The sequence below is a fragment of the Passer montanus genome, unplaced genomic scaffold (assembly GCF_014805655.1).
Source record: "Passer montanus isolate IOZ18808 unplaced genomic scaffold, ASM1480565v1 scaffold91, whole genome shotgun sequence".
Taxonomy (NCBI): Eukaryota; Metazoa; Chordata; class Aves; order Passeriformes; family Passeridae; genus Passer; species Passer montanus.
The window spans coordinates 799,886-822,761 of record NW_024374479.1 but is presented as its reverse complement, the minus strand read 5'-3'; the positions used below and the strand labels follow the sequence as shown (position 1 = coordinate 822,761).

At 47.1% G+C, this 22,876-nt stretch overlaps 1 protein-coding gene across 3 annotated transcripts in view; it reads left to right on the top strand.

Annotated features, from left to right (window-relative positions):
* NR2F1 (nuclear receptor subfamily 2 group F member 1) overlaps positions 1–3,156 on the top strand; it is a 12,788-nt gene extending 9,632 nt beyond the window's left edge. The window contains exons 3-4 of one of the 3 annotated variants that reach the window (XM_039695673.1): positions 113–300; positions 1,753–3,156. In XM_039695673.1, coding sequence (XP_039551607.1) covers positions 113–300; positions 1,753–2,007 — 443 coding nt within the window. In that variant the 3' untranslated portion in view covers positions 2,008–3,156. Of the gene's footprint in view, positions 1–112; positions 639–1,752 lie in introns of those variants that run through there. The other 2 variants (XM_039695675.1, XM_039695674.1) reach the window with 2 other exon arrangements.
* Positions 3,157–22,876: the final 19,720 nt, after the last annotated feature.

The window sequence follows — 22,876 nt, the reverse complement described above, 5'->3', positions numbered from 1 at the left end:
CCCCCCCCCCCCCCCCCCCCGGCTTCCTCCTCCTCCTCCACCTTCTTCCTCCACTCTCCTCACGCCTGCCGCCGTTCTGCGGCTGCTTCCGCGGGTGCGGTGCGGTGGGCAGACGCCTGCGGCCTATCGGATGCTGCGCACATCGAGAGCCTCCAGGAGAAATCACAGTGCGCGCTAGAGGAGTACGTTCGGAGCCAGTACCCCAACCAGCCAAGCCGCTTCGGGAAGCTGCTGCTGCGGCTGCCCTCCCTGCGCACCGTCTCCTCCTCCGTCATCGAGCAGCTCTTCTTCGTCCGCTTGGTAGGTAAAACCCCCATCGAAACCCTCATCAGGGATATGCTACTGTCGGGGAGCAGCTTCAACTGGCCTTACATGTCCATCCAGTGCTCCTAGAGCCCATCCCGCACCCCCGGCAGAGAGGCGGCGAAGCGGCGGAGAGGGGAACGCTCGCACCGAGGGGCAGTCGGGGTGCGGGGGGGGCCCGGGAGGTGGACACTGAACAAAAGAAAGGGCGAGTGGGAGCAGAGATGTGGCCGTGGAGGCGAGAAGGACGGACCTGTCGTCCATGGAGGTTTTGATTTTTCCCCTTTTTTTTTTTTTGGCCTATTTTGGTGGGGTCTTTTTGTTTGGTTTGTTTTTTGTTTTGTTTTTTTTTTTTTTGTTTTATTGGGTTTTTGTTTTGTTTTGGTTTGGTTTTTGTTTTGGTTTTGTTTCTGTTTTCTTTCGGAGAGGAGGAAAAAAATAAATAAATAATATTAATAAAAGAGACAAAAAAAAATGAGTATTGAGGGGATATTAATCAAACCTGAAGGGGATACTGGATCTTCCAGGATTTATTGTGGACTGTTGTTGATATATGCTGTACAGTAAACCAACAAAACAAAAAAAGCATTGAAACTGAACTGAACCTTGTGTAGAATAAAAATAAAAACGCCCAAAACCAAGCAAACAACAACAAAATTTCCATGCGCAAACACTTATCATGAACATTGTTATTCCTTTTGTAATATATTAGTCTTTATTTTCAATTTTGGTAAAAGTTAAAACATCATATGCGCATAAAGAATAAAAAAGGAGAATTAGGGGAAAATAACATTTTCCAAATAATTATAAAAGAATTGTCCTGTGTCTATGTATCTATATCTGTTTTGTATTTTTTTCTGGTTCCAAACCAGGTTTCCTGTGATTCTATACTAATAATTTTTGATATAACCCTTTGCTTCTTATAATGAGTGCGATATATGTTGTCAAAGCTGTTCTTCAAGAATTAAAATTGAAGTGAGAATTTAAAAAAAATAAAAGAATTTAGCAAAGAAAAACCCCAATTTATCACCCCACAACCCATGAGTCTTGTTGCTTGAAACATGCCAACAACTCAAAAAAAAAAAAAAGAAAAAAAGAAAAAACCCGATAAACAATAACAACAAAAATCTCCCCACAATTTTTAGTCCTTTACTGGTGCTAAAAAGGAGAACTTAAAAAGTACTTGGGAGGGGTAACCAAGTCGTGCAAACTACAGGATGCTCCAAAATGGACTTGACTGTATAAGCTTAGGACTGAGCTGTCAAGGCCTAGAAAAAGGGAGCAGGAGTTGCAGTGTGATGCCTTAGGTGACCTCACCTTGCTGGGACTGCACCACAAACTCTCTCCACCAAGGCTGATGGGCCTATCAGATTGGCCTGCCCCTTTTTGAAATACATTTCCCATCACCTGGATTTTCTGCTGAGTTCACACCTTGCTTTTTACTCTCAGATGCCGTGGGCATGGATTGAAGTCACCGCATGCCATCAACTTTACCTGTGCAGCAGGAGGCGTACTCTAGCCATGGGTCCTGTTTGTTCCAGGCATGATGGCTTTCTGCTTATGGGGGTTTGGCATGGGGTTGACTTTTTTTGGTTTTATCTTCTTTTCCACTCCAAGGACTCGCAGACCCCAATATGTGCTCCAGTGTGCATGCCTTGTGCTTACTGCCAGCCAGAACAGATCTCGATTTTTTCCCAAATCTAGTTGCTGTGTGTGGAGGGTATTCCCACTCCATTAATATAGAAATCCGGCTGGATGCTTGCTCATTGGGTGGTGTGCTAGTGCATTTCATGTATGCTTATGTGCCATGGCCATGCAAAAAACACAGGCTGTGACATCCCACACCATGGCCCACCCACTGCCAGAGCCTGAGCTCTGTGCCAAAAACCCCTTTTCATTTCAGCTTGTCTTTTTCTCCCCAGAAAATTAAAAATTGTTTTTGTAATGGAGCTCCTTTGAAGGTAAAGGCTTCTAGCTGGTGGTGCAGATCTCTGTAACAGCTTTCAGTGCATTAATGTTTTATAGGATCTGAGACAGAGCTGTAAGAACACATAACTACCAAGGGAGCTCTTTCTTAATGTATTAATAAAGCTGGATCTTTAAAAATAACATTGTCCCCCTCACACAGACACCTCCTGTGCCCTCCAAACAAGTCTAGATGAGGTAGACTTCACAGTTTATGAAGACATGGGCAGTGTTTTCCCTTTAATTTGCTATCTTCCATACTCTCCTCTTTCTCCTTCCCTCTCTCTCCTTTCCCTCTCTCTCTCTCAATCTCTCCCATCCTTTTTAATTTCTTTTCATTCTTTATTTCTTTTTTTCCCTTTTTTCTTTCTTCAACAAAATTCTTCAATTCAACTCACTTGGGGTTTTTAATATTCTAGGCGCAGCAGATCTGAGGTGAGAGCAGCTCTGTGCAGGAGACAGTTGTAGCTGGATAATCAAGATTACGGGCAGATCCTCTATGGGGGTATCACCCCATTCAGGATGGAGAAACGGCCTGTATTCATAGGTGCTGGGAGTAGGGGGACTTGGATAATTCCAGACCTGCACACAAGAACAGGGATTTGGGAGTTAGACAGACAGACAGACATCCTCCCTTTTGTCACTCACTTGGACACTGCATGAGTGAGAGCTTTGTTCCTGCCCCTTCCGCGGGGCCTTCCCTGGAGAAAGGGAGTCCAGCAGCCCCTCCGAGCTCTCAACAGGGAGTGAGGGGGAGTGCTCAGACATGGGAGGTGCTGAAAGAAGCATTTTCAGCACTGCTTTATGGTGGGATGGGTGATTTGGGACCCAGATGAATTAGCAGCTAAACAAAAAAAAAAAAAAAAAAAAAAAAAAAAAAAAAAAAAACCCCAAAAAACAAACCCGAACAAACCTGAACCCAAAAAACCCAAACCCACCGAAACGAACAAACACTCCAAAGCCAAAAATAACAACAAAAACCAAACCAACAAAACAAAAAACCAGCCCCCCCTGCCCAACCTAAAAATAAACAAAACACACGGGGAGGACCAAAATAAAAAAAAAAAAAAAAAAAAAAAAAAAAAAAAAAAAAAAAAAAAACAAGAAGAAGCCCAACAAACCAAACCTGAACCCAAAAAACCCAAACCCACCGAAACGAACAAACACTCCAAAGCCAAAAATAACAACAAAAACCAAACCAACAAAACAAAAAACCAGCCCCCCCTGCCCAACCTAAAAATAAACAAAACACACGGGGATATCGGAATAGAAAAACAGGTCTCAGTTTCTTCCAGTGAGATGTAAATAAATTCATTACGGTGTTATCCAACTGATGAAAACAGATAAACTTTTTCGTAGATATTTTTCAATTAATTTTCATATTTATGAATAATAATAACCCACGGATTGCCAAGAAACTTGCAGGTGTAGAGGAGGTGTACAAGATGCACTTATTTCCATGTATGTGCCTAGAAAGAAGTGTTTCAATCCCTTATTAAACTTTGCTTATAAGACGGTATTGTGTTTTGAAGTGTTAACTACTCAGTCTGCGTTGTGTCAGTGGATGTTTTCCTTTGCCACGCTGCAGGTTCTCGGGCATTCATATGACAGCTAAAAATACTGTATCATCGCTTAATCGCGTGCTATTTGCTGGGGAAAAAAAAAAAAGTTAATGTGGAGACAGGTTGGGGTCCCTCAGCAAGTTTCTGCCGATTTATTCGTCATCTACAATGTGCTGCTTTAAAACCAGCCCTACCTACATTTCTCTGCCGCGTTGTTGCCGGGGGCCCGAGCGCTGTCCCCGGAGGCTCCTCGGTTCCCTAAGCTCCTCAGGAGGCGGGGTCGGCAGGGAGTTCCCTCGCATCCCTGCATCCTGCCGCGCAGGGCTCCGCGGCCCCTCCATGCTCACCAACAGCTGCGGCAGCACTTCAAAGGCTGAGGTGGGGTTGGAGGGGAGGAAGCTGGAGGTCGGTGGAATTTGGGAGAGGGGCGACCCTCCCACCCTAGCCCCGCGCAGGGGACCTGCTCGGGGCACGGCAGTTACAAAGCTCTGCTTCCCGCTCCTCTTAGCACCTCGCTAAGTAGCTTGCCTCCTCCCACCGCCCAATTAGGCCTTTTCTATACATTTAATCGAACAAATATTTGGAAATGCTGCTAAGTGGTAGGTTGAACCCGAGCTGAAGAGGAGGGGGGCTTGCCGGCGGTGGCAGGGGTAGCGCCGAGGCGAGGGTCGTTCGTGTGCGCGCCTGTATGGGTGCGTACCTCCTCCGGCTGCCCGTGAACACCACGGGCTGCGGCTTCCCCTTGCCTGGGATTTCTCGACACGCCCTTGCCCCCGGGAGGCACCTTTTGGGTGGCTCGGCTTTCATCCACCTCCTTCATCTGCAGGAGGAGAGTGATAAGCCTACTCTAAGGGTGGGTGGTAAGTGAAAACCCCCACTTTCCCCGTGTCCATCGAAATAAAGTAGAACTGGGGAGGGAGCGTGGGTATGGGACTCTATCACGAGTGATTTGTCTCATCGCCACCAATAAAATCGACGGATCAAGATGAAAAAGACTTTTCCTGCTGAGGTAAATGGAGGGTCTTGCACGAAAATCTGGCTCGGGGTCACTGCAAGTGTCACCAGAAGTAATACAAGAAAAAGGTGGATTCTGCGTGGGTTCACTCGCAGGAGACTGGTTGGTTACCTACACAAAGACAGAAATGTCTTTTATCTGACAGAAAGGTTGAATAGGACCTTCGGTTTTGCTGGTGTTTTGTTGCGGTTTTTTCCGTTTTGGTGTTGTTTTTTGGGTTTTTTTGGTTTTTTTTTTTTTATGGGGAGTGTTTGTTTAATTTTGTGGTTCGGTTTGGTTTCTTCTCATTACCTGTGGGGTGTGGCAGCCAGATGTCCCCTGCTCAACAGAAAACAGATGCGACCAGTTGCGAGCAGGCACGGTTGGCAGGGACGGTGGCCTTGGCTGGCCTGGATGGACTCTCCGACAGATGGACAGAGGGACGGAGGGCTCAACAGGGATGTCAGGTCTTGCTGCAGCCACCCCCTCCAGCAGTGTCCCAGCACGCAGCCATTCACAGGGAGTGTCCGTGAACGCGTGTGCACGGCTGTTACAGACACTGTCGACATGTTTCCTGCGGTTTCCTGGGACATTTTGACTATTCAAAGCGTTAGTTTATAAGTCTTGAAATAGCGGGCAGAGTTTTTTTCTCCTCTCCTCTCCTCTCCTCTCCTCTCCTCTCCTCTCCTCTCTTTTTATTTTTTTAGACCCATATATCTGTCTTCTCTGCTCTCTGTTTTACTGGGACAGGCAGCAATTAGGGTCCCGTCGCCCTTTCCCAAGTTTGTTCCGTTTCTTTTATATATTTGGGACTGGTTTCAAAAACTGCATGACCTCTACGAAACCTGTCCATATATTTATTTTAAAAGGTTCGTTTTCTCCCTGGCTTCACAGTCACTGACTTTGATGTGCGATTTTTTTTTTTTTTTAGATACCCTTCCCTTTTTAATCCACAGAGGGTCAGAGAGAGGGAGGATGAATCTTCTGTGGTGATTCCCCCAGTAATAATAAAAAATAAATGCATTTCCAAAGCCACCACTCTAAGGTGCCATGGATAGACTTGATATGTCTGGGTACTTTGCAAACCTGCCGGGTTTCCAGGTGCTGATGACGTGGGAGAATTTCTCCTACAAGGCGTTTTTGAAGAGGAATAGAAAAAAAATAAATAGATGGAGAGAGAAACAAAGAGCGAGAAGGAAGGATGCAGGAAAGGAAAGATTTTAAAAGAGTAAAACATTAAAAAAATTTTAAAAAAGGAAATGGACAGAGGTGTGAGGGAGGAGGTGAACGAGAGGGGAGATCCAGGAGCAGAAGTGGAAACCAATAAAACTCTTGTTAAAGTATTTGCTCAGGATCCATGGCGTCACAAGGTCTCTTACTTAGAAAGCCAGAGAGTTTTATTCCTAAATGAGTTAAAGAGCCATTTACCTCTGTCGTGTTCTATTCATCATGCCACAAGTCGAGAGTCCCTAACATGAAACTATTTGTTTGCTTACACAACCAGCTGGGTGCAATTTCACGACTGAGATATCTATCTGAAAGCGCCTCTCATTTATTATCCTTACTTGTCAGCGAATCCATTTTCCAACTTTTTCCCACCTCCACGCCCATTCTTTCTTCCTTCATTGAAGTCTCTGTGTTTAAATGCTCTCTTTAAGCATTTCAGCACCGACCCCTTCTCCTGTCAGAGCACCTTCAGCGCAAAATAGCCGGGGAGCAAGTCTGAAACTGCAAAGATGGGAAAGGCGACCACTTCTCAAGGTGGTCCCATTTTAAAGCTCCTGCCCTTTTTTCCCTCCCTCCCGTTTCTCCCAAGGCGTCTCTGACAGTGCTATGGAGTCACCTACCGGTCTTCTCAATTTTAAGTGACGGCACCCCTGCCGGACATTTTTCCATGGCAGTCCCGGTGCAAGGTGCAGCCACCTGAAAAAAAAAATAATTGCATTTTCTGCCTGTGAGAAAGGACCGGAAACACACCCTCCCTGACACTGCCGAAGCCGTAGAAAGGGGACCCTGGCTACTCTTGCTAGACCACTTTTGATGGGCACTGGGCAAGGGCTGGTGTACGGAGGAGGGTGGTGGAGGTATTCTGAAGAAGGCTTGAGAAGGAATGTCAGGATCTCTTCTCTGGCGTGGTCTCTACTAGAAATACAAAGACACTATATATAAAGGGCCAAACCAGTTTATAAAAGTAATTGCGAGGAAAGACAACAATGAAGTAAAAGGGATGGTGGGAAACTATATCTCCCCGCCTTTTCCTTAGCCCAAATTTTGTAAAACCAGGACAGTGTGAGTAATGCTTCAAAGCTGGACTGTCTGGCTGACATAAGATTCACTGTTGGTAATTTCAATGATAGCTGTATAATCCATCGTTGGGACCCTCCACCAAACTTAAAGCAACGGATCAAATCCAAAACTACAGGTATAAAATATCCCCAGCTGTTAAAAAGGAAGAAGGGGGAAAGAGCAGGTGGGGAGAGGCTCCTTAGAGAAAAAGCAGGTTGCTGTTTGTAAGCTATGCTATTATGTTATTTAGGAAGGTATTTGCTGTATATGACGTTTAAAGTGGATCATACCACTGCTGGACTAAACAAAGCCCAGACCAAAGCGTGGGAGTCATGGTGGACCCCAGTGAGGAGCGGGGTGTGTGTGTGTGCGTGCGTGTCACAGACCCTGCAGTAGCCCGAGTGCATGTGTATGCCAGGAGTCAACCTAGGCTGCATCCCGCTCAGCGAGGGCTGATTAGCATTTCCCGGCAGCCGTGTACCAGCGCTGACAACTAACAGAGATATCCAGCTCACCATTAGGCCTTCTCCTTTTGTCTACGAACTGCCGGCAGCAGCCCAGACCCCCGCGCCTCCGCTGCGGCGTGCAGCCCTGCGTGCAGCGCTCCGTGCCCCGCTGTCCGGCCACAAGCTGCCACCCCACCTGCCGCTGCCTGCAGTCAACACCTCCGTTCACCTCTCCGCCAGTTAATTTTTACATATATATATATATAAGTATATTTTTATGGTCCCCTTCCTTTCCCTTAGAAGGTTGAAGTGAGGGGTGCTTCCCGAGGCACCCAGGATTCTTATTCCCCTCAGAGTTCACAGCAAGTCAGGGCTGCTCTTTTCCACCTTGTTTTCTCACTTTTCCTGTATCTGCACTGCGGGATCGGGTGCGGCAGTGGCTGCCTTCAACAAACACACGAGTCGCCCCATTTGCTCTCCTTTTGTCTTTCCCCCACCTGGGGTTCTTTTTGAGAGGTGAGATATCCGTTGAAACGCTTAACCAGCTCCACGCAAAGAGCCAATAAAGAAGGAGATGGGATTTAAATTCACAGGCCACTAAAGTGCTTTAAGCTCCCAGTTTTGAGCCAAACTGCATTTCTTAGCGTCTGGAGAGCCACACCAACACACCAACTTCCAGCAAGTAGCTGAGACTCCCTGAAGTGATCTTAAAAAAAAAAAAAAACAAAAAAAAAACAAAAAAAACCCAGGTTTTTTTTCCCCCTGAGAGCCACACAAATTGGTCCATGTTGACAGATGTTTGTAACTTAGTAACTTCTTGAAGTTTTTTTCTTTTATTTCTCCCCCTCCCCTCCTCTAAGCCTTCTTCCAAGCTTGCTTTGTTGTTTTAAAATATGCATGTCTCTCAGGAATGCAAGTCACGAGTCCAAACTTCGTGTCCAACCTCCCACAAGAAATGATCCTTTTATAGGGAACCCGATATGTCTCAATCTGCACTTCACTCAAAGCCTCTGGATATAGGGCACTGGTCCCTGCTCAAAAATAACTCCGCTGAAACATCTTTCCACCTAAAAACATGAATGACTCCCAGGGAAGAAACGTATCTCCCATAATTAAAGGCGGCAGCACTCTGAGGGGAATGAAGCTTGGAGGAAAAAAAGAGGAAGGGGGCGGGGGGGGGGGGGGGGGGGGGTTTGGAAAAAAAAAAAAGAGGTGTGTGGGGAAGCAGAGAGCGAGAGATATTTTTATTTCTGTGTGGTTGCACCGGACCGGGATTAGCAGCAGGTTTATCAAGACAAGCCTCTGTGGCAGCTTCGGGTGCGTGGGGAAAACGCGACAGCTCATGAGGAGCAGAGAAGAGGAGAGATTAAGGAGCAGAGCCTAACTCCGAGAAAAGAGTAAGTGACCCTCACTACAATGCAGGAGCCAGGGCACTGCCGAGCTTTGAATCGGCAGCCAAAGTTGGGTTGCGAGCGCGAACAATGGCATCGGAATGGGGGAGGAAGGGAAGACCCAAGCCCAGGGGGGCGGGTAGGGGCCGGACACCCCGCCTGGGAGTGCCCCTCGACCTCCGGTCCCTTCCCTGCGGGGAGCCCGGGCGGCGGCTGGGATGGGGATCGGGATGGGGACGAGGGCGAGGATGGGACGAGGGCGAGGATGGGGATGGATGGGGATGAGGATGGGGATGGGGCCTGCCCCGGCTAACATAGGGAATAAAAAGAAAGTGGAGGGGGAGGGAAGGGCAGAAAGGGAGAGGGAAGAAGGGTGGGAGGGGAGCTAGAGAAACTTCTCAAGTGATGAGAAACAGATGAGCTCCTGCCTGGGTCACGTTTGTTCCTCGGTCCTGATGCGAAGTGACGTCAGCAGTTGCATATCCTATCGTCGTCAGATCGAGCAGGACGGGGAGAGAGGCCTTTCCTCTGCCTTCCTTGCCTCTTTCTCCCCTCTCTGTCGGGGCAAACTTCCATCAGGATTATGCAAAATCATGCCCTAAGAGCTCCTGGTCGATGCGACACCTTTCCCTCCGTGTGCCGCACTATCCACACATCCAGCATATGGAAAGCTCGGCAGGCCCCCGCGCCTATAGGATCTGGTACCGCATTAGTTTCCAGCAATATTTACAGCACTGCTTTTAGTACGCACCAGATGGTTCGCGACGATTCTACCCCAGCCAGTGAGATCTTTGATTTTTATTCAGCAGCGTTTTGTTACAATTATACTGCATGCTGAGACAAATTTTATTGGTGACCTTAATTTTTTTTCCATATCTGAGATATTTTATATTACAAGAACACTCAAAACCTAACTTCTCTGCAGCCTGTTGACACAGAGGCAGGGTGGACAGGAAGGCAGAAGCAGTGGCAGACAGCTTTCCCCATCCTCAATAACGAGATGCTCCTGTGTGTATACATGTGTGCACAGATAAATAATACATATGCATATTTATTCATTATATTTGATCAATAACGCTCATATTTGTTAAACCCCAATTGAGTGCACTCGCCTGCATATAACAAACAACACAGGGCAATAAATATTGCATACAGTTAATTATTATGCTGGTGCAATATGCCTTGCTCTTCTTATGTACTCAGACCCTTCATAAAACTCCTTGCAAACACAAACGTCTCTTGCAGATATTTTGCTGTGAAAAGGGAAAAACCCTTGAAGTCTCTGGCAATTCTTAAATATTGACAGGAGGAAACTGTGGCTAATATATTCCTGCGAGCTAAACACTCTGCTTTTAAGGGAGGAGAGAGAGGGAGAGAGCAAAATCCTTGTCTAGGAAACATTCCAGGGCTTTTATTCCACTGCCCGGCGTATGCCATCAGAAAGCTACATCCAGGGTCGCGTTCGTTTTTCTCTTGGAATTCCGAGACCTTTCTCCCTCCCTCTCTCCCCTACTCTACGGCAGAGAGCCTGGTTTCAGTGTGGCTGTTTAAATAGCCGATCTACTCCTTTGCAGGTGTGTTTCCCTCTACATGAATGCTTTCCCTGCTCTCATCGAAACTTGCATTTATTTTCTCTCCTGCCAAAATCACAGATGTTTATTTTATTGATGTAACCTACACCTTGGTTGTGCCAGGAATAATATGCCTCTACTAAAAATAATTTAGCAAATAATAGAGGCATTCTGGATGGTTTCCAATTTACATATGTACTTGGTCATAAAATGATATGTTAAAAAGTTAACATCTGCTTTCCTAAAATAAAGTATTACAAGTAGCTTTTCAAGAATGCTTCCCTCATTTTAAAAAGAAATAAGTAGAGATAAACTGGATCCATATGTATAGCATATTTACAATGGGTTTAAGATTTGAAGCTAGCCATTCAATGCATAAGCTATTCAGAACTGACGTTTTAAAAGCTACTTAATCTCAAGCATTCTTGAATCTTAAAGGATTCCCAACGATATTATTTATAGAGGAATTTGCTCTAATTTAATTACATATCAAGACGGAAATGTGCACAGGTATTTTACATGTAGGCAACCACAGATTCTGTGTTTAATACTGCTCCAACTCAGATTTTACTCTCCTGCGTCCTCAACACATCTTCCTCTTCTCTTCAGACCAGATACCCAGAAGGTGCGATTCAGCTCCCTGCTCTTTCTCCTTCCTCAGCTTCCACCTTTGTCTAGAGGATGCAGCCGGTTCTTCCCGGCGATCCTCACACACGGGCTATTTTACCAAGCTTTGTCCTTCGTATGGAGAGGGAGATCGGGATCTGCAAGCACCCACGTCTCTTTATCTGCAATAAAAGGCCAGAGCCATTGCCGGATGAGCCGCCGGAGTGTTTTGAAAATGTTCTCTGCACCCAAAACGAACCTCTACTGTTTCCCCCCTGGAAAGGGTTTCGAGGTGCTTCCCCACTCCTTACGTCCTCAAAATTGAGATGACAAAACCTATCAAGTCTGGGGACGGCTGTTCACACTATTAGGCGACCCCCAGCCGGGGCCGACCGACTGGAGGGGAGGTGCATCTCTGGGTATGCAGCTGCACCTCGGGGCTGGATCTGCACGGGGTTAGGGCATGATAAGAGGAACATCAAATCGCAGTCCATTCTACCCCCACTACCCAGACATAAGCTTTGGTGTGGGGGAAACTTCTAAGTGGCCCCCAGCTCCTGTGTCCTACTCTAGACTGCCTCAGAAGCCAGTTTTGGTAGGGGATGAGATGTGGTTTCTGCACTCCCAAAGGGTCCCTGTAGCCGTTTCCACATGCCCGTGTGCATGGCGAGGCAGAGCAGGCAGGCCTGTCCCACGGGTGTTAAGGAAACGGCCCCTTTCTGAGTATCTGTGCTTTTTAAAATTTCTCTCCCCTCCCAACCCCTCCCCTTTTCTGTCCTTTTCCTCCCTTTTATACCCCCAGAGCCCGACCAGAAAACCACTGCTAGCACGGACAGGGGAGTTTCCAGTGGTCTGCAGAGATCCTCTGCTATCTGCTTTAGTGGGTTGATTGGATCTCTTTGCTACTGAGGCTTATCCAGGGAAATGTGGACTTAGAGATCAGCAGGGAAAAGCAAAGTACAATTTCTGAAGAGAAAAAAATACAACATCAAACCATCCATAACCCTAATTATCTGTTAAAAAAAAAAAGTTAAATGACACAGAGTTAGAGTTTATGCGGAGCCAGTGGACAGAATGTGGACAGAGACACAGAGAGGAGTCAAGCCTTTAAGACAGGAGGTCTTTATTTGTAGATGGTGTATTTACGGGAGAAGAAAGGGAGTTCTTACAAAGGTCTAACTCTACCGTCGATAACAAAACCTGTCACGTCTTTACTTAGTGGTAGAAAAGAGTGAGTGCCCTAATTTGGACATCTCTAAAGTGATTATTAGATGCTTCTCTGATGAATCAGTTTGTGGGAATGAGTCTAGAACACAACCAAAAAACATGCCGAGAGGGAAAAGGGAAAGGGAAAGGGAAAGGGAAAGGGAAAGGGAAAGGGAAAGGGAGGAGAGGAGAGGAAAGGAAAAAGGAAAGGAAAAAGGAAAGTAAATTATTTGTTTACACTGTCCACATCTTATTTTACTTTCTTAATGCTGCTGGAGTATCCGTCTGTCTGCACTCTCACTGAAGGAGCTTTCCTTAGTGCAAACAACCCCTTATTTAAAAGGGGGGGGGAAGGAAAGACTGAGAAATACAGTACACAAGTTTTAAAAAATATTGGTTTTGACCCAACTACAAGACGTCAAAACTTTTCCTTTTTTTCTTTGTTTTGTCCCCTGAGAGTGAGAAATGAAGGACACAAAGACGGTGTATCAGTAAAATGAATAAGTGGCCTTTTAATGACTACCAAAGAAAACCAAAATTTAGATGAAATGTACTGCAAAAGCTGCTTCAAAGTACAATCTAATTTCGCTGAGTTCAGCCATCAGATATTATTTGGTAATTGGGAATTGCACAAAAGTAAGCAGCATAGTATGTATAACGCTGTATTTCTTCCCTTCAGTAACTGTAGATACATTTCACAGACTGTATTAGCACAAAACTGCGGATATTAGAGATCTCTTAATCTTGCAAATGAACGAAGACCCAGTCTTCACCATAAAAAACCAAAACCAAACCAAACTAAACAAAAACCGATCAGCCAAGCAACTCCCCACCCCCAAATCCCCCCAAAAAAACTTTAAAAGCACAAAACCAAACCAAACAAAAAAGAAAAAACACCCCCAGGCAAACTACCTGCATACTCCAAGCCACAAAGGTTGTCCCCCTTTTTAATTGTGATCCTGGCTGCATATGGACTCTAGATAATAGCATCTACTAGATGTTGCTTTCTTTATTGATATTTGCTTCTATGCCTGGCTGTCATTTTTGTGTGTATTTTCTGACCTTGGCTTTTGCTGTATCACAAAAGTCTCCACAAGCAGCACAACGACAAATTCAACCAAAAAACCAGGCAGATTTTCTCATTGATGTGTAATAAAATTAAAGGGCATTGTTTTGTCAGATGAGCACCAAGTCGGAAATAAATCCTTGAGTCTGGGGAAACAAAACGGAGTGCTGTTAGCGTGTGTGTAAATTTATTTTTAAAAGCAATAAATCAATCTTAATATAACAGCTGGGATCGCTGTCTCGGAGGAGATTTTACGTTTAGGCAAACCTCAGCAGTGAGGTTCAGCCGGACACCCCGGGTGCCGAGCCCTCCTCCCTCGGGTGAAAAATTCCGCCTTCCTCCCCGTTGGCTGCCGCCCCACCGCTGCCAGCCGGGGAGAGGGGTCGTGGAGAACTCCCGAGGGACGGGGTCAGCCCGGGGGGGCACCCGGTGGTGCGCACACCCCACACCGTCCGGCGGAGGAGAGATTGCCTGCCAAGAGTCCTCGGCTGACTTGCACCCGGGCTGAGTATCGCGACCTGTCGAAATAGCCCCAAACTGTTATTATCCAAGTGCTAATTTCATCATTTCTGCACCACGAGACAGTTGCACGGCATGCAGGTGGCCGCGGTCGAAAGGGGCAGAAATCTCTGCTTTTTCAGTTATAACTTTCCATTTTAAGAATGTTCACAGTAAGTGTGAAGAAGTTGGGTGCACCTGCTCGCCACGGGACCCCGGGCGCTGCTTGTCTAATCACATCTGCTTTCTGTTTTCAGAAATGCTGAGCGAGGTAGAAGGAGAAGAACAGGGGAGAGGGAGAAGGAAGGGAGAAAATATGATAGAAGGAGTGAATCAGGAGAGAAAAAGAGAGAAAGAAGGAGAAAAAGAGACAAAGAAATAGAGAGGTGAGGGAAGGGAAGCAAGAGAGAAAGTCCAAAAAGGAGAGATTTCTTTCCAAGAAAGAAAGAAAGAAAGAAAGAAAGAAAGAAAGAAAGAAAGAAAGAAAGAAAGAAAGAAAGAAAGAAAGAAAGAGACCTGCAGTAACATTCTAGCATGATGATATAGATACACCATGGATCAATAAGATATTAAAACCCCGAACAACAAAAAGCAACATCGCAGTAGATAAACCGGCATGGTTTTGTGTTAGGAAATATAACAGAAGATTTTGAAATAATCGAGTAAACATCTAAAGCAGCTTAAAAATAAAGATTTTTTTACACAGATGTGTGCATTGGTGTTAGTGATTTTCTTCCAAACACTCTAGAAGTGGTTCGGGCGAATGGTTTGTGGCGACTCCTCGGCAGTGGAACCTTCTATCCAGCTTGCCGGACGATTCTTCGGTGACTGCACGTCGCCCACGACTTGAATTATTTGCAGAAATAATTCGAACACGACGTAGAAGCGATTTGTTTGTTTGTTGGTTTGAGGGGTTTTTGTCCTTGGGATACCTATAAGTGTGAGAAATAAAAGTGACACGCGATGGGATGGGAGCCGCAGCGGTCATTTAATACGCCCTGCCTTTGTTTAGCTGTCTTTGAGAGGAGGATCTAAACACCCGGTAAAGTTTGTTCGCCTGTTTGTCTGTCTGAAGATAAGGGCATTGGAGCTTCTAAGTTTCACGCAAGGCACTGCTGCTGCTATCAAGTAACATTTAAAGCAGACTATTCGGTTCCCCTTGACAAATCTCGGCTCTTTGGGCGCGCTCTCCCCGCACCCCGGTTGTGCCGTTGCTCCTCATGGTAACGCCGAGGAGGGGTTTTGGTGGTCTGCTTGGTTGGTTGGCTTTTTGTCTACTTTTTTTTCGTGTGTTCGGGGTCGGCGAGTCCTGGGGGTGAACAGGCAGGTGCGCGCCGCTCTCCCCTCCCCGAATCCTCGCGCACAAACCCAGAACCCGTGGAGTGTTCAGGTGGAATTAATTAAAAGTAATTTTAAAAAGGAAGAGCAGAGCCGTCCCTTTCGCTGCCGAAGAGGCGTTCCCCCGCGCCTCCCCCGAGCCCCGCTGGGCAGCCTCGCCCGCTCCCGCTCCCGCTCCCGCTCCTGCTCCGCGCCCGCTCCGCGCCGCTTCCCGCGGCGGGGGCTAGGTGGCGCTGCGCTCGCGGGACGCGCGGGACGGGACGGGACGGGACGGGGCGGGGGCGCTGAGCCCTCGGCCGCCGCTGTGTACCGCTGAGGCGAAGGCGCGGGGTGAGAGCTCTCACTTTCACGCCTTTCCTAAAACGCGCAGTGGGCTGCCTCAGGCCTTGGTGGCACACGGCTGAGGGCGCAGGTCCGTGGGCTGGGAGTGATGTGACGCGGAAAAGGCTCTCGGGGACTCGATTGTCAGGAATATCAACATGTCCTCTGTAGTTATCCGTGCATCACTCTGCCACTAACCAATCCACACAATCGTGATGCATCCCAAACGCAGATGCAAAAACAATCACGAGCCTTGGATCTTTCTAAGCCATTCTGTGTAATTTTTATTACTTTTATTTTCAAGGCAAGCGTCAATAGCCGAAGTAAAGACTGATAATGTTACATTGGGTGTGCATGTGTGTGTGAATGTGTGTGTATAATACTTCCCCAAAAATTTCCTCTCATCTTGCTCGGGCTCTGTTATAACCCCATATTTAAAGACAAAATGTCACTTCAGTATAAAAAGAAATTACCTTCCTGCAGGACAGATATTTTAAAAGTTGTTGTGGGACATAAAGCAAACAGAGTGAATCAGGCTTTAAACCATGGATCTTCTGCGGGATCACCATGGGCGCTGTCACTGCTGTTATTATTGTTAGCGGAACAGGGAGGCTTCTATAGTTTGCATAATTCCTGTGATACTTTGAGGCGAAGTGGTATATGCGATGGGGAAAAAAAATAATATTAATCATTGAATCATGCAGATAAAGCATGATGGGGATGCTACTGAATTGCTTGTTTAATTTTGTCAGAAGCGTGGCAGCTCCTTTCTCAGTGGGATGAATCCGAAGGAGTTGGATCGGCCTAATTGATAAACTTTACTAGCGATTTTTGGTCGGATTATTCAGATTTGGTGCCGTGGGACCTTTGTGGAGTGTCTCTCTCTCCCTCAATAGGTGTTACACTCTAACTAGGAGGTTCTGAAAACGTCAGGCAGAAAGCCTACAACTTCATCAGTTCCAAACCACACACAGACACACAGGCATGCACACACGAGCACACACGGATGGACACACACACACACACACACACACACACACACACACGAAATCTGCTACTGTTGTAAACATATGTTACCTATTAAGTTAGGCAAATGGCTCTAGTTTTGCTAGGCTGAAAGCCGATAGTGAGAATTTATATGCTGAAGAGTTTGGCTCTTGTTCTAACTCTAGTTACTTACATGCTAACACATCCTTTCTATTTTCCGGGAAATTAAAAAAAACAATTTAAAAGTCTTCTAAATTCCATCCAGCTGGGAAGAGAGCCGTGACAATTGCCCTTCTACCAAAGCTGCGCCTGTCCTGAGCTTTGAATTTCTCGCCAGTGAATCTCGGTCACGTATTCGTTTCAGGGAAGAGCTAAGAGAGGGTTCGGGGCTTCCCCACGTCCCAGCCTCTCCGCCGTGACCAGACGGTGCGCGGAGGCCAAGGCACACCGTATCGCAGGGTGTCACAGCAGAAAGACGAACAACCCTTTTCCCGAAGCATTGTCAACACCACAGGAATTTGGATTTGTTTTTCTTTCCCTTCTTTCTCGTTCTTCCGCAGCACAGAAATTTTCACGGCAAGGTTACTTACTGCCCCCTACGCTGACAAGGAAGATTACGGCGAGTAGTAAACTTTCAGGAGGAAAGCTATGTTCTAAGCCCCCCTCTACACTTTATTTCCTCTTCTCACCCCACCGTGAGCAGACGGCCCCGCTGCTCCCCTCGGACGGGAGATGCGTGTTCGGAGCCTCCGAAGAGGCGCCTCGTGTCGCCACCCGGCGACAGGACAAACCCCGTCCGATGTCACGCCTAGCCCCCCCGGAGCCACACTGGTGGTGGGGCCAAGGGGGAAGGGGTGGCGGGTGTATCAGTAAGGTAGCGGGGTGTAGGGGAGGGCCCTCGGCTCCGCCAGGAATCAGGAACGCGCAGGAACTCTTCCTGTCCGCCTCCTGCTTCCCCCCACCTCGAGCAGGCGGCGTGGATGTGACATTGACAGATGGCCGAAAGACAGAAAAAGTAATTTTAAACGACTTTGAAGAGAAGAGAGGACGAGGGGGTCTCCTGATTCCTCCTAGGGCTGGGGAAGATATGTTCATTTTCCCAAAGAGACAGCGGCAGGAGAAAATCTGGGAAGATAAAATACATTTGCACCGCTTGTACAGGAAACTTTCTGTGCTCCCCGGGAGAAGGGAAGACTGGACAGGGAGAAACGCGTTTGAGCTACGCTTTCCTTTCCGCCGAGCTTGGCCAAACGCGCGGCTCCACGTGGGACCCGGTCCATGGTCACGGCCACGAAGGGCGAGCGGGCAGGGCAGGGGAACGCGGGAAGGGCGCCGGCGGCGAATGCCCCATCGGCTTGGGATAAGAGCCGGGGCGGTGTTATCGCGGTGTTAGGAAGAAAGAGAATAATAGAGATCTTTAAAAAACCCACTCACTCCCAACACTTAAATCCTGCAAAACATCAAAACCACACAACTAAATACAAGCAGTTAAGATAAAAATCAAAAAAGTTAGGGTGGAACTTAATACAACTTCAGCATTTGCTCTTGCTTGCAAAACATTCAAGATAGCTCTGGGCTTGCTGGAGATCTGGAGGCTCCTTTTTTCACAGCACAGAATGGAAGACAACTCTCTCTTTCCACTTATTCTTAAAAAGGAAATAACACAAATATCAATAACAAAAGCAAGAATAACTATAATAATAAAAATAATTAAGTAATAATAGCAACAAAAAAAGGAAGGAAGGAAGGAAGGAAGGAAGGAAGGAAGGAAGGAAGGAAGGAAAAGAGAAAAAGGAAAATAAAGGAGAAAAGAAAAGAAAAGAAAAGAAAAGGAAAGAAAAGAAAAGAAAAGAAAAGAACAAATCTAGGAGAATATTCAGTGCTGTCAAATATTTCGAAATTCCTGGGCGAAGAACCCCGCTCTGTGGGAAGTGGGGGAGAGGGTTTGTGTAGCCAAAACAAGCCAGAGCCTCCCGCAGTGAAACCTGTGGTTTCGCAGCGCAGGTACCTGCCGGTGCCTCCACCGTGGTTCCCGGCCCCCGAGGGCAGTCCGCACGCCCTCTGCCCAGGTCTGAGTTGATGGAGGCTTGTATCAGGTCGGGGGAGCGTTGGCGATTACCCCGGGATCACCCCCGAGGAGCCCCAAAACGACAAAGGGACGGCGACCGGCAGCGGCCGCAGGACTGTGGGGCGGGTGGACGGAGCGAACGGATTCCCGGCCCCTCCCGCCACCCTGGGGGGCTTAACCGGAGACGCGGGGGGCCCACGATGAACCCCCTCCAGAGTCAACACCCGCACGCCGGGGCGCTGCGCCAGGGCCGCGGGAGAGATGTTCCGTGTTCCGGGGAGCAAGGAAGAGTGGGGAAAACCTTGTGCGTGGAGTCCGGGCCCCGTCGGGGGGCAGAGACCCGACACAGCCCCAGCACCCACGGTTCCTCCCTGCCGCCCTGGAGAAGTGTATCGGGAAATTAATTTTTTTTTTTCTTTTTTTTTTCCCCTTTCCCCTTTGTCCGGAATCCTCAGGCGAGCGAACAGTTACTACCTAGCTGGCCCCACGACTTCAGGTATGTCACGACACCCAAGTGGCCGAGCAGTAGAATGATGTCCCCCTCCACGATTCCTCCCCGAGGGGGGGCCCTGGGGGAACTCCCCGGCGAAACGCGGCGGTCTAGGCACTCGTGGAAGATGGTAGTTGGGGCTGAGCATTGCCTGGCAGCAAGCGCTCCCCTGGAGGCGGTGAGGGGCCGCGGGGGGCGCGGGGACCCCCAGAGCCCTGAGCGGGCGCTGTCCTTGGTGCTGGGCCCGCCCCGAGAGCCGCCGGGCGCTGCCGCCACCTGGAAAGCGCGGGTAGGGGACTCCAGACTCCCCGGGAAGAACGGCACCCTGCTCCTTTGTGTCTCCCCCACTGCGCCGCCGCTTGTGGGGAACGGTCTTGGCTTTGATCACAGCATCTACCTATTGGTGTGGGGAGCCCAAACACTGCAAATAAGCACCCGCTGTGCTCCTTGCTCATAGTTTTGTGTCGCCCTTTCCCAGGCCCCACTCCAAGAGGATATATGCTAAACTGGGAGAAAGTACAAAGGAAACGATTTATAATCCAAGTAGCCATCACCACACAAAACCTCCCCAAAAAACTCCAAACCCCCAAACAACAAAATACCCCACCACTATCTGAAGCACCTATAAAGAAGTGTGAGGGCAGATTGCCCTCAGCCATTGGCAAAATGGCAACACCTGGCTCATTGCAAACAGACAGATCAGTGTTTGCAAGTTCCTGGTGATGTTAGGCCCTTTCTCCACAAGTCCTAGGCAAGCAGACCTGGACACAATATTATGGGGTATGTTATTTTCCTACCTGCATGTTGTGGGGAGACATGGAGGACCCTCCACCTAAGGTGCTTTACTATAGAAAACATAATTTTTTGGCAAGTTGATTTGGAAGGAGAAAGCATAAAGCAGTCCCAGGAGGAAGGGAGATGAGCAGGAAGCTTACTTATGTAATTGTGGCAGAGATAGCATCTTTAAAGAAGACAGAATCTGGAGACAGCCCTTTACCAGGCATTCAGGGATTAGGTAGGGCATGAGCAAAGAGAAATGGAAATGACAAAAGAAGATGACCTAGGCCTCTCCTCAGAGGGGTCAGCTCTTTCCTGGGCTGCAATTTAGTGGGAAATAACTGATGCTATTGTCTCCACTGGGACAAAACAGCCTGCAGACCAATCCTCTGTGAATATTCATATTTATTTGACCCAGAGAAGGAATGTAGACAGTGTGGAGGGGTAAGGGATGCTTCAGAGTGGGTTCTCCTCTCTCTCTGGGTCTTCCTGGGGAGAGTGACCAGTGTTGGGCAGACCCTGTCCCTGCATCTCACAGAACCCCATGACAGCAGTCAGACAAGGGGGATGAGGAGACTTGTCTTTTAGCACTGTTTTTATGTCCCACTCATGTTTCACCTTGTTCCTCCTGCAAGGCGAGGAGGCGGTGCAAAGCGGGTGTCTGCCTGGAGCAGGTGTTTGGAGATCACTCAGGAGTCAAATGTGAGAAGTTGAACTTCTCAGGTGCTAGTCCATTTCCCCCTGGAAGGCTTCTGGAGTTGATGTTAAAGTAAGTCAGAAAAATGAAAAAAAGAAGTCACAGATATAGGATAGCAGAAGTGCTTCTCTCCAGGTTAACCCACACAACACACACTCCTTCCTTCCCAGGCACTGCTCTTTCCACCATGGGGTCAGAAGATCATTGAGGGCCATGTTACTTGAAATAGGCCTCTTTATAAAAGTTTATTCTTCCCAAGAGCTTAGAGGGACCCAACTGCAAGGCAGCAACCCATTCAAACTTCTACTGTAAAGTTACGGTTTGAAGCCCAGAGAAGCTTTTGGGTTTTTTTTCTGGGTTGTCTGCAATGAAGTTAAGTGTGGGTGGCATGTCCCCTGGGATAGGTGCTGCTCACCAACACTTCTAAGAGTTGGTGAGGACCTTCTAAGAGGTCCTCATGTACTTTGTGTGAATTATTATATTGCATTATATTCCACCATATTTATTATATTGTATTAAATTGGCTTTAAAAAAGAGCTAAACTTTTCTAGCAGTGCTAGTGTGGATGGAAGAGGAGGATGTGGGGGGGATCTTCACTGCCAGTCAGTTCCCCTCCCCAGGTTCTTTCCTCCTCATAACAAGGAATTTTGATTGAGAAGGAAACTTGGAGTATGTATGTCCTAACTGGAGCGTGTGGTTATTGTGCAACTGAGACCAGAACAAATTCTGCAGCTCAGGAAAGGATTTTCTACATATACCAAATATCCGTATCTTTATACAGGGATAGCACCCAGCTGAAACAATGAAACTGCACAGAATAAATGGAATTAAACACACTGGTCACTATGGGCTTGATAAGAGATGGGGTGATTGTATTTTTCATATTTGACCAATTTTTTTTCCCTTTAATTTAATTTTTTGTCATAATTTAAATGTCATTACTTAGGATGGCAAAATTTAGAGATGCAGTAAAGCTGCTTGTCTGAATCCACTTTGAAGTAAGAACACCAGTGGGTTTGAAATCCAGATCGAGGAGCTAATCTCTAGTTTTCCCTTCAAATGGAATTCAGCTACAAAGAGCTTGGAAAGATTTTGCATCTATTCAGGAGGCACATCTTTAATTTTCTGAGGAGCAAAAAATCCACAAGAAACTTCATATAGCTCCTTAGGTTTTGCTTAGCATATGTGATAAAACATTGATTGTTGCAGTTTGGTGACCCATGAAATTTGGGGGTTAGTTTTCTCTTCAGACCAGAGCATATAATTATGCAAATAAAGAGCTGTCACTGATCTAGTGAAATACTCTCTAACACATGCAATCCAAAATGGAACAGAAAAGTGAAATTTGTGGTATTACGATGATACAATGATAAATGACATCTCCTTTCAAGTTTTTCTAGAAGTACATTTTTCACACTTTGTCGAGTACATCAACATAATGCGGACGCGCGCACACATGCACACACACACACATCCTTTTGAGATCGAGATATCCATGAATGTGTGCAGTCACACACACACACATATGCATCCTTCCACTCTGTAAGATAGCTCTACCCTGGTGTACGATGGATGTACACATTCTTGGCAGGTTATTTTTGGTTTGGTTGACTTGAGAATGGTGCAATATGTGGCTCCATGCAGTTTTAGATGTGACACTTTTCATTTGTACTTCTGAATGAAATTTCTAGAGGGGAAAAATACTTCACTACCCAAGTAATGTTTCTCAGAGAGAGGAAAAATGCACATTTCCATGAAAAGCAGCAGCTTCTTCCGAGTCTGGAGAATCACACCGTGAGAACTGTAACTGTAACCAGTGCACTGCCATGTATGCACAATGAAGATGAGGGATACCTTTGCTTCCCCCTGCCCCCGCCCCTTTTTTCTTTCTTTTTCCACACAGCCCTACTGTGTTTGGGGATCTGCTGGCTGTGTTCTGCTACGAACACTTCTTTCTTGCTCTCCATCCTTGACAACGAAGCACTACTTTCATTGGTCTACAGTTTTAATGACAGCATTTTGACTTGCACAATGATGTGCAAACCTTTTGGGTGGCAAGGAGCTAGGAGTTTCCCTAGATTCTGTTGTAGGGTCAGTTTTGTTGGTTTTCTGTTGTTGTTTTCAGTTTGGGGGTTTGTTCTGTTTTGGGGCTTTTTTCTGGTCACTTTTGTACGCGTAGCTCCAAAGCTACCTAGGGCAGAGGCTGTTGCACCATGCCACACATCAAGGAGCTTTCCTGTGATGAAACCAGGAGGAGGTTGACATCAGACCTCTGTCTCCTAAAGACGTCATGGCCTGACGACC